Source organism: Myiozetetes cayanensis, unplaced genomic scaffold (assembly GCF_022539395.1).
Source record: "Myiozetetes cayanensis isolate MyiCay16 unplaced genomic scaffold, myiCay2020 scf2-11, whole genome shotgun sequence".
In the NCBI taxonomy this organism is placed as follows: domain Eukaryota; kingdom Metazoa; phylum Chordata; class Aves; order Passeriformes; family Tyrannidae; genus Myiozetetes; species Myiozetetes cayanensis.
This window is the reverse complement of record NW_026087411.1, coordinates 18003622-18018689: the sequence shown is the minus strand read 5'-3', so window position 1 is coordinate 18018689 and position 15068 is coordinate 18003622. Positions and strand designations below refer to the sequence as shown.

At 48.0% G+C, this 15068-nt stretch overlaps 1 protein-coding gene across 1 annotated transcript; it reads left to right on the top strand.

Annotated features, from left to right (window-relative positions):
• Positions 1-300: 300 nt before the first annotated feature.
• LBH (LBH regulator of WNT signaling pathway) lies at positions 301-12451 on the top strand. The gene is made up of 3 exons (XM_050316183.1): positions 301-467; positions 1255-1357; positions 9961-12451. The coding sequence occupies exons 1-3, from the start codon at positions 442-444 to the stop codon at positions 10159-10161; spliced, it is 330 nt and encodes a 109-aa protein (XP_050172140.1). The 5' UTR covers positions 301-441; the 3' UTR covers positions 10162-12451.
• Positions 12452-15068: the final 2617 nt, after the last annotated feature.

The following is a 15068-nucleotide window of genomic DNA, read 5'->3' as shown; positions in this document are numbered from 1 at the left end:
ATGGTGGGGGCCGCACCGCACCTCGGTCCAGGCTGAAACAGCGGGAACGCGCCTCTCCTCACCGGACCGGGATCTCCACCGCCACCGCCACCCCCAGGGGACAGCGGGACACGGGGACACCAAGGCACGGGGACAGCGGGACAGGGGCACGCGCACACACCCACACCTCCCCCCCCAGGCGGCGCGCGCCGAAGCCATTCATGAAAAAGTTGACGTCAGGCGGTGGGCGGGGCCTGTTCCCGGGCCACGCCCCCCAGGGCCATTTAAGGCGTGGCGGCGGCGGGCGCTGGGCTCAGAGCGGCGGCGGCGGCCGAGTTTGTGGGAGCGGCCCGTCGGTCCCGGGAGCGCCGCGCATCGTCCCGCCCTGTCCTGCAGCGCCCGTGCCGTGCCTGGGTGCCCCTCCCGCCACCCCGCGCCCGGGGCTGCCTCCGCCGGGACTTCATGTCTGTGCTGTGCCCCCTGCCCTGGTGAGTGGGCACTTCCCGTGAGGGGCGGGCGGGGGGATGACGACTCCGCTGCTGTGGCCGGGGGGCTCTTGAAGCGAAGCCGCTGCCTGTCTGCCGGGCTTCGGCCGTTCCCCTGCCCTCCCCGCCGCGGGAGGAGGCGATGCAGCGTGGGGCCCCGGGGCGGGATTTAGGGAAAGCGGAGAGAAGGAGGCCGGTGGCGGCCGCGCACACGCCGGGCGATAGCGGGATGAGCCGCAATAGGGGAACTGCGAACTGTGGGAGTTCACTTCACTTTCTCGCACTGGAAGCGCCATCGAGGCTGTAAAAGCCGGGCTGGAACTGGCGCCGCGCTCTCCGCTGGTGTGGAAGTCCCCGAGGTTGTAAAATAAGTCAGCGGGAGCTAAAGAACACCGACACGAACAGTAGAAAAAAAAAATTAAAAACAAAAAACCGAAACCCACAGCGCTTGCACTTTACTGTGGTTCTTTACTTTCCCCCCCTCGGGGGTGCAGAGCTGGAGGAAGCGGAGTTAAAAGCGAAGCGCTGCCGCTGGAGCCTCCCCGGGTGTGCTTGAGCTGGGCTCCTGTGGGGAGAGTCAGGGAGGTGCTCCCAGGGCGTTGGATACAGCTCCAGCTTACGAGGTACTGAGCTTTTTCCGCTGCCTTCCAAGGGGGGGCAGGAAGGAAGGGACCAGAAATAGACTGCCTACAGCCTCTGCTGCTCGCTTCGCTTTCCCGATGCCGCTTGAACCTTGCTCAGCCCTCCCGGAGCCCCTCAGATCACTGGAATGCTTGTCTTTTGTTTCTAGCTCTGATTATCTGAGATCCGCTGAAATGACTGAAGTGATGATGAACACCCCAGCTATGGATGAGATCGGGCTAAGCCCCCGCAAGGATGGGCTGTCGTATCAGGTAAGTGCTTTGCTGACTGCTGAGGCATTAATCCCGTGTGGAATTGCCTGGGCTGGACTGTAAATTTGGTCTAATGTACCTCTCTATAGCCTGACCTAATAGCAGGTCTTGCTGTAGTGAGAACTAGTCAACGGACTGGAATGTTTGCTTGGCAGTAGATGGTTGTCTAAAATATAACTCGGTATCAGAGCGGGTTGGCAGAGGACTTGGTTGTTTTTGAAGTGATTGAGCCCCAACTCATTCAGCATTCTGGGGTCTCTGGGAGACAGGGAGAGTGGTTAAAGAAGGATTCACACCATTCACTGGGCTGAGAGGACTCCTGAGATCTTCGTAAGATGGCATACAATTGACCTGCTGATAGTAGGAGGATGCTGTTTATACAGCATCTACTTCTGTTTGATCTATTTCTTGGTTTTCCTGACTGACATGTCCATTTGAGAGGGTTAACAGTCCTCTGTAAGATTACAGTAAGGCCAGAGACAGCCTAAATGAGCCTTGAAATGTCGCTGGAGATACCAATACCTGAAGGCACGAGCTGCATTCATTCTAAAAGTTCTGAACAATGTAGTTAGCTATTAGCCTCTAGATCAGTGGCTGGGGTGAAGAGATGGTCTTCAAATCACTCAAGTCTCAATATGCCTTTCCTTTCCTAGCTTATAGTTAATCAAAGTGCAAGTTATGCATCTTAGCCTACTACTTCCATGGTCTCCTACACTTCTAGGAAACTTGTTGATAAGATCTAACACAGATGCTGAATGCTTCCATATGACCTGCACCTGGTCTGTGCATTGGGTGACTCTTACCAGCAGATCCAGATGCGGGGTTCATCCTTTGCAGATGTTACACAACCTGCACAGAGGCAGTTGCTCTAAGTGTGCATCCAAATGAGGTGTGCTGCTGTATGTTTGCATATTTATGTCTGAAAAATGAGCTACAAGGCAGCAGCAGTGCACTGAAGCATGAAATCAACTGAACTTTGGGCCATGGCTGAGGCCTCCAGCAGAAGGCAAAGCTGTGTGGAGAAAAAGGGGATGCATTGCTTTTTTTTAGTCAGAATTCTGGCTCTGGATAGTGCAAGATGTTTGGTTAATAGCTGTGCTGTGCTTCAGTGCTTGAGTTAGTGGGAAGCAAGCGGCCTCTTTCCTCTTTTGCAGTGGGAATGCAGAGGAATGAGAGAGGCTGTTAAACCTGAAGCAATCAAACTTACCTCTGTGGGATGTTAGTCCATCTTTATGGGTCACCTTTTGAAGAGGCTTAACCCAGTCTTGTCCAAGGCCTCTATTTACCTATCCAAATTTCCAGTGAGAGGCAGGATCTAGGTGCCCTGCTTGTTCTCATGATTGTTTCAGCAAGATTTTTCCCCAAGTGCTAATGACCTTGATAAGAGTGTTTGGGCCAACTAGGGGACAGGCCTGTTTGGTTTTGAGTGGATCATCTGAACTGGAAGGTGCATGAGTCATAAACGCTGACGACTCATATCTATGCAGGGTTCTTGCATCCTAGATCTCTTCTCTTTAGTGGTCTAGTCACAGGTAACTTTTATCAAATGCCTGCAAGAGCTGGCAACTTCACCTTGATGTGAAACAAACTGATGGCACCAGGAGTTGAGGTGTTGAAATGGAATGTCTTTATGGCACTAGGGATGTGTGGGCTGTGTATGAGGTCTGCCTCTAAATCAGGTTTGTGTAAAGAGGATTGAAGAGCAGGATCCAGCCTTCCTTCTCTGGCTGCTAGGCTGAGAATGTCACAGTGTAAGTCAAGGTAAGTTGAAAGCATCCTTAAAGGGTTGAAAGCTCAAGTGAGAACAGCAAGGGCAAATCTGATGTAAATAGCACCATGGACTCTTTGTTCTGCCTCAGACTTTGGCACGTAGTGCCTCGTCTTGCTGATGCTGAGAGTTTGGTACATGGAAAATTGTATGCTAGTCTGAGGGGCTATAGTGCAATAACTTAAAACCAGACAGGGCTAATGGAGCATGACTGCTGCTACACTGAGGCTTGTTGTTCTAAGCTGCAACATCTTCCTCCACTTATCTGCAGTGTCAGTGTAACAGCCCTTGACTGGCTATAAGAGGCAAAAAAATAGAAAAGTGTAGCCAGAAAAAGGAGAGGCAAGCTTTTAGCTTCAAAAATTTCTCCTGTTCCTTTAGTAGAACTTGTATTTATTTTACTACAGAGATGACCTCAAAGTGAGGTTCAAAATGCCCCCCTTCAGGCTCTGTGGAGCAGAGACTGCCTGGGAGCTGGTCTGTAGGATGCTGTGAGACTGTGAGCTGCTTCTGCCATAGGCAGACATGAAACTGTCTGGACCAGAGGAGGTGGTACAGCAGCTTTGCTAGAACTGTAAAGCACATCAGTATCTGCTGCAGACAGACTTGTTATACTAAGAGTACTGTTTCGTAGTATTTTTGCCTTTACTTAGAAGTAAACTGAGGAAACAAGCTCTAGTATAAACTTCAGTAATCTGATTCATCTGTCCTGTGGAGTTCACTGAACTTCAGGGCTCCTGTCTGTCTTGCTGGTTATGAAGGGAACTTGTGTTGTTGACTTTTTCCTTCTGCTTCCTTCACCCTCATGCCTCTGCTCATGCCCTGGACTGTCTGTCAGTCCTAGACATCAGCTGAAGGTGTGCACTCCCCTCACTGGTGAAGCTTCCTGGCTTTTGCTGGGCTGGCCATTACTGCTCTTTAAGCAATGGTATGAAAAGTCAGACTGAAGAAGTAATACCAGTGTTAGTTGAGTTGCCTGCACAGGTCTGAGTAATTTGTGCAGTTTCATTTGCAAAACATGCTTTCTCAGTGTAGGATTGTCTTTTTTCCAGTTAATACACAAAATGCTTGTAAGCTTATGTGCTATTTCAAAATCTTCCTGTGTAAGACAGTTCTTATTACTGTATTTGTGACAGCTGCTCTCTGAGCCCCCCCTGAAGATGGGTGAGCCAACAGATTTCAAGGGATGGAGCGGAAGTGAATGGTGAATTTGGGGCATGAGTCTCAGAACAGGGCAGCATAGACAAAACAGAAGATGTGACTGAAGAGATGATGTCATGCTGGGTCTTGTGCCTGCAGTGAGGAGCTATTTCTGGATCTTTAATAGATGTCCCATAATTCCCAAGGGACTTACTAAACAAAAAACTCATTGAAATGCAGCTGATGGCTCAAGATGCCCCTGCTACAAACAGATGTGCCTATGGAGGGCTTCATGCACTTCCTGCCTGGCAGTCTCCAGCGAGCCGGGCCTTTTTTGCTGCCAGCCAGAGCTAATGTACCGTTTGCTGTTTTCCAGCCCCTAGAAATACCCATTCTTTGAAGAGCCTCATCAGCACTCTGCCGGCTTGTCCTCTGCTGCCGTCTCGCAGCAGCACGAACAATGCCACTGAAACCGAGGCTGAATTAATCATTTCATGGAGCTGTTGTCAAAACAGTGCCTTGACTTGAATCCTGCCTTGCTTCTTGGAAGTGGAGCGGGGTCTGAGAACAACTGAAAACACGTTAATGCCCGAAGTGTGTGTTTTGAGCAAATTCAGTGTCCTGAGTTGAGTGTGCTACTTCACTGCAGACTGGCTGTCTGGCTGACTCGCTGGTCCTGGGGGACTTTAGGCTCCCTTTTAGGAAATTGGCCTGCGGAGGCTGAGCCTGCCTGATGCCATCAGCTGGGGTTTGGTTGTCATGGGGAGCTTGAGCTCTTTAAGTCATGATCGCATCATGCCGGGATCTGTCTGGGTTAATCACAGCCACAGCTAGCTGTGAATCACGTCAGAGTGGCTGAATCTGGGTAAATAGGCTTAACACTCCATCCAGGGTCTATGGCATGGTATTTCCATGGTGTCATGGAAATCATTTTTGGTGAGTGCAACACCTCTTCACCAGCACTGGGGAGCACCTACTTTCCCAGGGAGCTGTGGTGGTCAGTGCTGAGGGTCTTGAACTGTCTCTGCTGGGTCCCTGAATCCTTCCATTTAAGGTGGGGGACCAATGCATTGCTGACCCAAGGGCTGATGGCTCAGTGGAAATTGAACTTCCTCTGTAGTTGTCTGGTTTTCTTGTGAGGTGCTTCATGTCTGTGCAGCTTTGATTTGTGCAGGGGAAGTCCTGCATCACAGCTAAGTGCTTGCTGCTGGGAAGGTCTTGAGACTGGGCTGCAAAAAGGTGGTGATAGCAAGCGTGGTTACTAGACAAGACTGGCAGGCTGAGTCAGTGCTTATTCCAGGGTCTGGGACCTTGAATGAAGACAGAAGCAGGATATGGGATAAACAGATCCAAAACTAATCATGTTTGCAGCTATGCTGTGCGCAGAAGTGTTCCACTGAAACCCGACCTGAAGACCGCAGCTAATCGGAACACCTCAGTGCGTGTTTTTTCCTCCCTACTTTGATACCTTGTTACTTTGTTGGAAAATTGTTAGATGTATGAAGTTTCCTTGACATCGTCCCCCAAGATAGGGCAATATGTCTGTGGTTGAGGAGTTATGTTTCATCAGCCTGAGTCACGGGCTCCTGTGTGAACACTTGATGGAGCTTGGTTTCGAGTCATGACTACTGTGTGAGTAAATGTATGTATTGTAGCTGGAAAAGTCCTCCACAGAGGGCACTGAGAGATGGCTTAAATATTTCCTGAAATGAGTTTGCCATACTTCTCAATGGCAGTCAAGTTTTGTTTAAAAACTGTAAATAATGGTTTGGGATTTGGAATATTGGCTGGATACTGCTGAAGAGGCACAAAATTTAGCTTTGTAGTACTGGGAGAATGAGTGATGTGTACATCGGGGTGTATGCTGTACCTGAAGTGGTATGTCTGCCAGTACGGACTTTTCAGTCTTGTATAGTTCTGCTGCAACGAAGCAAAGCTTTACCCCAAAACAGTAACTTAATTTGGAAAGATTTCATTGCCTTACTGTCCCTGTAATACAATTTAAATAGTTTTGAGTCCCATGGGAGGGGAGACAAGCATTTTAACTATGGGTGTTGGTATGGAGTACACATGTGGAAGTTGTTTTGAATTTACAAGTGTCACTTGGATTATGGTAGTGCTGAGCTAATCCTCCTAATTGTCTGACATCTCTCCTGCTTTTGGTGTTTCTCCATCCCTGTGAATGCTGAGAGAGGGTTTGAGCCTCCCCAGGGCAATGGAAACTTTCCATTCTTGTTGCCAAGACTTCATTCAAGGAGAGTAGAGCTAGATCATCTGAAACAGAGGCAAACATGATCTTCCTAAAATCATTTCAAGTTTTGTTTCAAGTTCTGCTTTTTCCTGCCCTTTCTAGCTGCAAGGCAGGAGCTTGGTCAACTTGTATGTGATCTGGATTGGCTCATGAGGAGAGCAGTTCCCCAAACATAATCTGGAGGGGCCTGTGAAAACCAGTCTTGCTGTTAGTGAGAAGCTTTGTTGAGTGGGGTAAGAAGCAACATACATGTCCTCTGTGGGCTCTAGAGGTGCTGGATGGGTCTCTCCCACGCAGCCAGGAGTTGGGCCTCATCTACAGAGGGAGGGGGCTCTACAGAAGCGGTTCAGCCCCTCATGCAGTATTATGGAAGTGAAGGGGAGGAAAGCACCTTTGAATTGCTGCTAAATTTGATTTTAGACAGCCATCACAACCAGTTGGTGGTTGTCACTTGTCCCCCCCCACCAAGTGACCAGGTCAGCCAAGGGAAGGCATCTGCCTCAGCTGTGTGCAAGGTGATGAATGAGAGGGAGAAGCTAACCCGTGTCTGTTTTGCTCTTTAAGTGGTGGGGAGGTGCAGAGTCTTCCTCCCACACAGCTGAGCTGAGTAGTGTGACTAGAAAGGCTTGAAGGCAGGTTTTGCTGTCCTGGCTCCTGTGCCAGAGAGGGCAGAGCTTCCAGGTCAGAGCTGAGCTGCTGTATTCCCAGCATGGACCTTGCTGCAAATTTGGGAAGCTTTTTCTTTCCATTGTCTAAATCTGGAGTGGGACCAGATTAGGCATATGGCACCAACAAATGTAGCATGACACTACTGGAGTGGGACAGGAGAGAGCTGATGCTTGCCTACATTTTTTATAAAGAGTGGGGAGGCCGGTTGGGGTAATTTTTCCACCCATCTTTCCCAGATGTATAATTAGTCTTAATCTGTAGCCCTTTTTCTCTCAGGTCCCTGTTCTTGGCCTGCTGTTGCCCTGGCTGTCACATTGAAGGAAATCTGCCTTTCTGTACTTTTTCCACTGACTGTCCACACCCCTTCAAAGGGCAGTTGCAACATCTCCCTTCATGCTGCCTCAACGATTAAAAAGCATGACTTAGTGGAAAAAATCCTGACCTTCTTGGGTTCGGCCTGTCCTGCAGCTGTTTGAGATAAGATTGTGCTAGGAGGTTTTTTTTATTAAAAAAGCTGCACACCACATTTTGCAGATATTTGTTTGTAAGGAAATGACTACTACTTAGTTTCTGGAAAAAAAATCTGGCAGGCTATTTTCAAAGAAATTGCTCCAATTTGACCTAATGTGCTTAAAATAATAGCAGCCAAAGGTTAGTTTAATTCTTATACTGCTATTTTTCTTGCATAGGAGGCTATTTTCATGATATTATCAGCTTATGTAACCTCTTGAACCACACTTTTTTTCCATTGCAACCTTCTAAACAGTGTAATGTCAAGGGTACTTTTTTCCTATCCTGAGTTTAGATAATGAGTTGATGCTTAAGAGCCACTGCCCGTACTTCCAGTAATGCACCATGTGCCTGAAACTGCCTTTGTTTGGCCAAGCAGAAGCCACAAAGTTCCAAGGAACAGCTACAGTCTCACTTGTGCCAGGAGTGACTAATAACAAGCAGCTCACGCTGCAGTGCCCAGGTTGATGTGACCATGTTTGAGGACCTCACCTGCTCCTGTGCACCTGAAGAGCATGTGGGTGGTGGGTGCTGCAGTGGGAGCTGGACTTCTGCACCGCTGTCCCCGGGGCCAGATGAAGGTGTGCAAACAGCCCTGATTCATTCCTTACCTTCTGTTACCTCTCCTGACTTTGCATTAAGTAGCAGCCTGATGGCTGTCTCAGGTTGGCAGTCTGGTTGCCACAAAGCTTTCCGTGCAAGGGAGAAATGAGGCTGTATAGCAGAAGCTGATTATTGCCAAGGATGCGAGGGTGTAGTTAATACTTGCTAAGTTGAAGAATGAGTTGATAGGATGTTATTTGGTTTTTTGTGGCTAGGGCATCCCAAGGTGGTGGATACCCACGTGATTGGCACAAGGAGGATGATGCTTCATGGTTAATGCTCAGGGCTGCTGGATGGGGAGCTTGCTTTTGTAACTGCAACCACAAAGATCAAAGCAGATCTCGCTCTCAAGCTGAGGCTGAGGCTGGCAGTGCTGCTCCCTGCAAAGATACTCTTGTGACTCTCTTGAATGCAGAGGGTGTTCAAAGAAAAGTACAGCCACCTGACTTCTCACACCATATGCAACCTCAAGGGGAAAATGCATTTTGTCATTATCTTCTTTGGGGTGTTTAAATGCAACTGTAATGTGAAATGGACACTGATAAAATTGTTTGACATAACAGGTGGTAATTGTTTAATCCTCTGGTTACCTCTGAGGAGATCTGATGTGGCAAGTGGCTTTTGTCACCCAGCAGTTCCCTTCTGGAAGAGCTGGGGTTTGTAGCTGTTCCCCTAGTAAGTTACCTATAAGTAACAACCTTTTCTGTTCACCTTGCAATCTAGTCATGCAAAGCTTCTGTTAACACTGCACCAACAGTCTTTCCTGTACCCATGTTTTGTCTCAGTTCCTAGTGGGATCAAAGTGTGCATCCCACTGGCACTACCAGCAAATATGGACCTTGGTGCTGCTGCAGTGCATGAACTTGTGCATCCATATGGCAAGCTGCAGATGGGAGGGGATGGATAAGGTAGTGGTCTGTGCACCTTGAGAGGCTGGAGATAAGGGAGTCCTCCTATTCCTTGCATCAGAAATACGGTACATGACTGCTGGCTATGTCACAGGTACCTCTTTCCTGAGGAAATACCGTCCAGTAGCCATCCCTTCCATACAAAGAGTGTATCTTCCTGCTGAGTTTCACTGTTGATGTATGGTAGCTGTAGCATACAGAATACTGCCAAAATTATCTCTAAAATGCAGCTGAGCTTCTGTTTCAGATTGGAACTGTGGCCCTGGAGCAATACCAGATGCAGGCACTCACTGCAAGGGTCTGGACCACTCTAGCCCTGGGTTGCCATGTTCCTCTTCCTTTCTAGCAGCAGAGCCTGGAGAGCAAGCCTGTTCTCATGTGGAGCTTGACCAGCAGCAGGAAATGAGATCTCAGATTCTCTGATCAAGATAGCTCAGTGTGCAAACTCGAGAGCATTAATGCAAAAGCAGGGCTGGGGGAGTGGGGCATTTGGATAAACATCCAAAAGGGCAGACATCTATTTGCTGAGCGCTATCCAAGCAAGCGGGTGCTTTGGAAGCCTCTTGGGCACTGCTCATTTCCATTACTTGGAGACTCAAAAAGGTTATTTATAAGTGCAAGAGTTATTCCCATCGCTCGGTGGTTGACTCTGTGTCCAGACTAATCTGCCCTGAGGACCTGAGTGTCTTGAGTTGGGTTTTGGCTAAGACTGTGAATGCAGCCCCTCTCACAGGCTGTTCCTTGGCTCTTTCAGATCTTCCCTGATCCCTCGGACTTCGATCGTTACTGTAAGCTGAAGGACCGCCTGCCCTCGATTGTGGTGGAGCCGACGGAGGGTGACGTGGAGAGCGGTGAGCTGAGATGGCCGCCTGAAGAGTTCCTCGTGCAGGAGGAGGACGAGGAAGAGGAGGAAGAAAACTGTGAAGACGCAAAGAAGGACAACAAGGAGCAATAAATGGCATCTGAGGAAAGGCAAGGGACTGCACCCTTCTGAAGGAAGAGCCACAGTTTTTTGAAAGTCTTTTTAAAAAAAGACAAGTTCAATTTTGCACCTGCGAGATCTTATTTTTTTTGTATTCTCTGTATCGAGAACTGAAGCCCTCGGTGTCACCAGACCTCCTGAGGAAGGAAGGAAGTAACGCAGAGAAATGTTTGCTGTTCTCAAGATCATTATCTGTATTTTTCCGAGGCGGAGGCAGCAGTGAAATTCCAAGCACATGGCAGAGGGTGACCACGCGAGGACTGCTGGAGGGGGGAGCTCGGGGAGGGGGAGGAAAGTTGGTGATGGCAGCGTTTGGCTGGGAGCTGCCTCTGGCTAAAAGCATGAGAACAGAGCTGTAATATCTCAGATTTGCCTTTCTTACAGCTTCCATTTTGTGTGCTGGGGGGTGGAAGGGTGTCCATAGCGAAGCATGGCTAAATGCTCTAGTGACAAGGGGTCTGTAGCTCTCCCCGGTTCGGCACCTCCTAGGGTAAGGTGAGCGTCCATAGGAGTAGTTTGGTTTCTTGCTCTCGCTGTTGAGCCTGTTTTCCAGCCACTTTTCCCAAAGCTATTTTCTCCCCCTGTTTGCCTTTAGACTCTTACATGCTGAACAGCTGTATTTGCAGGATAATGTTAGGCTGCTGCTTGTCATCTCTCCTGCGATGCCCTAGTTTATCTTGCAGGTGGATAGCGTGAGGTGATGCTAAAGGTGCTTCTGTCTGCAGCAAGAGCTCATGTAGGTTTGAACACCTCAGATTTTTCTCTCCTATTTGCTGAGGCTGCTGTGGTTGGTCTCATGTCATATGACACCCAAAGGCCAAGGGTGGAGGTTTCTGCCTCCTTACCTTGGTGTCCTTGAGGTTGTAGGGTTTCATGTCTCTTAAACATGCTGGTCAATGGACTTGTGAGGGTTGGGGTGGGATTGGGGGGGATCTTCTCTGGCTTTGCACTGCAGGGCCTCCTCAGTGCAGGACAGGCTGGTAGTGGGGTGTGTTGTGGGGCCGCCAGACCTGGAGATCATCCAAAGACGAAACATCAGATCTAGTGTGGATCACCAGTGGGGTCTTTTGGGAGAAGATTAGTCTGGGTGTCCTGAGACAAGATGCATTTCTGCTTCTTAGCAAGGGTGGAACATTCATGGTTGTTTAATGAAGTGCAGACTGCCTTGTGAAGTCTGTAGTTGTGTCCATCACCATATCCTGCCTCGAGGAGAAGTCATTGTCTCCATTTGAGGAGAAGGCCAGTCTGCTGCCAGACCGGGTAACCTGCTGCTTCCTTGGAAAGGGATGATCTTGCATCTTTGGGGACCAGCTCTGGAGCCAGTGGTCTTGGGATAGGATGAGAACAGTTACCACCCAAACCAAATCTGGGGTCATGGAAGAGGAAAAAAATGTCAAGGCCTTAACCAAACTTCCATAACAATCCCAATGCCACCCCCCTTTGCTTATAACTCGTTCCATTTTTAAAATCTATTTGGACATGTGTGTATTTGTATTTTTAATACCTCATGAGTAGTTAAACGCTGGTGGGGTTTGGGAACCGCTTTTATCATATTGGCAGGATTGTTTTAGTCTTGTCTTGCTTGTGTTTTAAACATAATGGCAATAATTTATCAGCTCTATGTAACTGTTTTCGACAGATCAGAGTTTGGAGATGAGTTAGCACAAAGCAGGAGAAATTCAGTGTTCCTACACTGTGGCTGGTCTCTGGTCCAGCCGCACAGACCCAGTTATACACGCTCCCTGCCCATCTTGGTGGATGGCTGATCACTGAATGGTCATGATGTGGTGATACCATTTTCTCTAGTGATGGATTCAGCTGTTGTATCTGTAACACTTGTTCTAGTCTTGCTGTCTTACTGGAATGAGCTTGTACACCTGCATACCAGCCAGTTGTCTTATTTCTAAGTGTTACTCTCTATTGGTCTCTACCATCTGTACCACCAAGTCAAAGCTGTATATCAAAGATATTACTATGTGGGCAGCAGTGAGATGGCAATCCTTGGACTTCAGACCTGCTGTCTGCCCTAAAGACTTGCATATTTCTGTCTGCATCCTTTTTTTGAAAGTATTGTGTATATTTCTATTTGTTGTTGAACGTATCTAAAGAACAAAGCACTCCAGTAAAACTCCTCCTGTTGTATGATATACATTCTATATTTCTGTAATTCTTTTTTGAGCCTCAGGGAGAAGCTAGCATTTTTTTCAAACTACATTTTTGTCACTGTGACAGTTGTAAATAAAGTTTGAAAATGCTTTCCAAACATACTGGCTTTGTTTTTACTGCCAGAGTGGGTTGGGATGTTTGACCTTCCGGATCACGGCCAGTCCTTGCATTTCAGATCTTAGGTGTGCTGACTTGCAAGGCTAATGCCAATACCTGAAGAGGCTTATGTCTATCAGCTGAGGCTCTTCTGTGAGCCTGGAGATGCTGGCATCATGCATGTGGCTGCCCTCAGATCATGCCCTATGGCATTGTAAGCCTGATTGACTTAGAAGGGCAGCATGTTTGCCTTCCACCTTCCTATGGCTGCTTACTGCTGTGGGAAAGGCTGCAACAAACTGCTGCTCCAGCTTATTCGGTCCTGAAAAAAAAATCTGTATTTACATCTGTAATCTACATCTACCCCCTTACCTAACCTTACAGAGCATGAAGTAATGGAGAGTGGAAACTATTCACAGCTGCTGTTAGTCATGGTCCCTGTGCATGCTCTTACCCTCCCCTGAGCAACAAGCACGAAGATAAGTCTTGCCTTGCTGTGGGATGTTGGTATCTCAGCTGAGCTACCCAGAGCTGTCTGCTTTGGCCACTGCAGGTTCTTGAGTACTTGGTTGTATCTTGTCACACACCAATGTCTGTGCTATGGTTTGCAGTGCTGCTGGAGGAAATGGCATTTGAGCGTGATTCTGAACGTGTTTGGTACCAAGGCAGTGCTCAGGGTATAGAAATCTGACCACGCCAGGATTCAGTAATTAAAACTGTGTACTTAATGGGATTAAATTTTCCACTGAAATCAGGTGATAAGAAGCAAACACCCTGGAATATCCATGTATTTAAGATACATGGATTGAAGTTCCTGTGATTTGGCAGGTAACGCTCTAATCTTACCTGTACAAACAAGCTTGGCTTGAGGCTAGTGTGTTATGTTTACATGAGACTGGTTTAAACACACTAATGACTATTAGATTTAATGCTTGAACTGAGGGCATGGTCAATGTGAGCCCCACAGTTCAAAGATGAATTGTATTGGGCTCAGCCCTCATGGATGATTTACGCCATGGAAACAAATGCAGTATTGAGGCTTTCCTTTTCTTCAGTCAACCTCTAGCTAGGGTGCCTTGATTTCTTCTTTTCCTTGGGCATGGAGTTACTTGCCTTGTAGAAGCTGTTGCAGCATTTTTAAGGTGAAGTCCTGGTCTGAAATCAGTGAAGATGTTCACTCTTGCCCTAGAACATTTCAGTTTAAAATACAGCACTGGTTAAGGAAACTGCAAATGTATTGAACTTGTCTGCTACTTCCCATGCTTCACACAAACAGGTTTTTCAGGCTTGTGTCACAAAGGAGCCACTCACTTTGTTTCCTGATGCATCATGCTATTTCGGGCTTGCTCTGCCAGGGAGTTTGCTTTGTATCAGCCTGGAGCAGTGCTGGTGGGAAGGGGGCTCTTTCCTGCTCCTTGGCTCCAGCTATTGTGGTCAACTTGCATCATCAAATGAAAATGGGGTTGCTTCTGAATGGGTGAGCCTGAATCATCCCAAAACATTGATGGGTGGCACAAGGACCTCTCTTTGCACATAGAGCAATATTTCTTCTGGCTCTCATTTGAAGTTGAGGTATTTGTCCTCCCCAAAGCTTTGGCCTGTAGTTGAAACTTGTGACACAGCAAGCTGTGCACTGCTGTCCTGCTTAGTTCAGCCTATATTCACTCTCTCAAGTACTTAATTTTTAGTGTTCACTGTGTACCCACTTCTGTTTGGCTTCATCAAAGCACACAGTCACTTGAAACACACTGTGCAGATGAACTGTTGGCATCTGATTTTGCCTGTGTTTGGGTGAAGATGAAAAATTTTTCGCTCTGTGGGAGTGCAAAGATAATTCACCATCAGCACTCCATGTGGGGAGCAGCCACCCCTAGGATACAGCTCCCCTTGGTGCAGGTCAAAGTCCTGCTCCGGTGTAAGCACACTCTTTATCATTGCAAGCAACGGGAGAAGCTGAATTGTCTTCCAGGTGAGCTGTCTCCTTCCAATTTTAGTCCCTGTAGGAAGTTCCCAGCAGCTGAGGACATGGAGTTTCATCCCTGTGATGTTGATCTGCTTTGAGATACCTTGAAGCACAATCAAAACTAAAATAAAATCTCTCAGATCTATTCACCTGGAACAAACTAAGGGATGCAAGGAGTAAGAGCCTGTAATGCACATGCTCTGAGCTCTCAAAAAACAATCCTGGGCACCAAGCATATCCATGTAAACAAGAGAAATTGCTATCCCTGAATTCTTACTTGAGGAGAAAAGCTCTGGGTGTTTAATGGTTCAAGCAATGCCTTTTCACTTATGTTTGGGCAGGAAGGCAAAGATCTGGGTCTGGACCCAGGAGAAGCACAGCAGAGTTTAATTATGCACCTGCCCAATGCCCCCAAGGTTGGTGGATCTGTGTGGATGCCTCTCTGCCTCCAGCAGCACCTTGCGAGTGCCTGTCCGTGCGTCCTGCTGCAAGGCTGTTGCTGCGTGTTTCAGGGTGCCCTGGTGAAAAGCTGGATTAAAGGATAGGTGGAGGCAAGTGGATGGCACTGTGGCCTGTTTAGGGTTTCTTTGCCTGGCTATGCTCAGGCAGGGGTGGACCATGCTGGGGCTCCCTGCAGAAGTGTGGGGCATCCCCT

Excerpts from the sequence above, each read along its gene's own strand:
- LBH (XM_050316183.1), top strand. The coding sequence starts at position 442 with ATGTCTGTGCTGTGCCCCCTGCCCTG. Across the intron at positions 468-1,254 it reads GTGCTGTGCCCCCTGCCCTG|CTCTGATTATCTGAGATCCG; the intron begins GTGAGTGGGCAC and ends TTTTGTTTCTAG. Across the intron at positions 1,358-9,960 it reads AGGATGGGCTGTCGTATCAG|ATCTTCCCTGATCCCTCGGA; the intron begins GTAAGTGCTTTG and ends TGGCTCTTTCAG.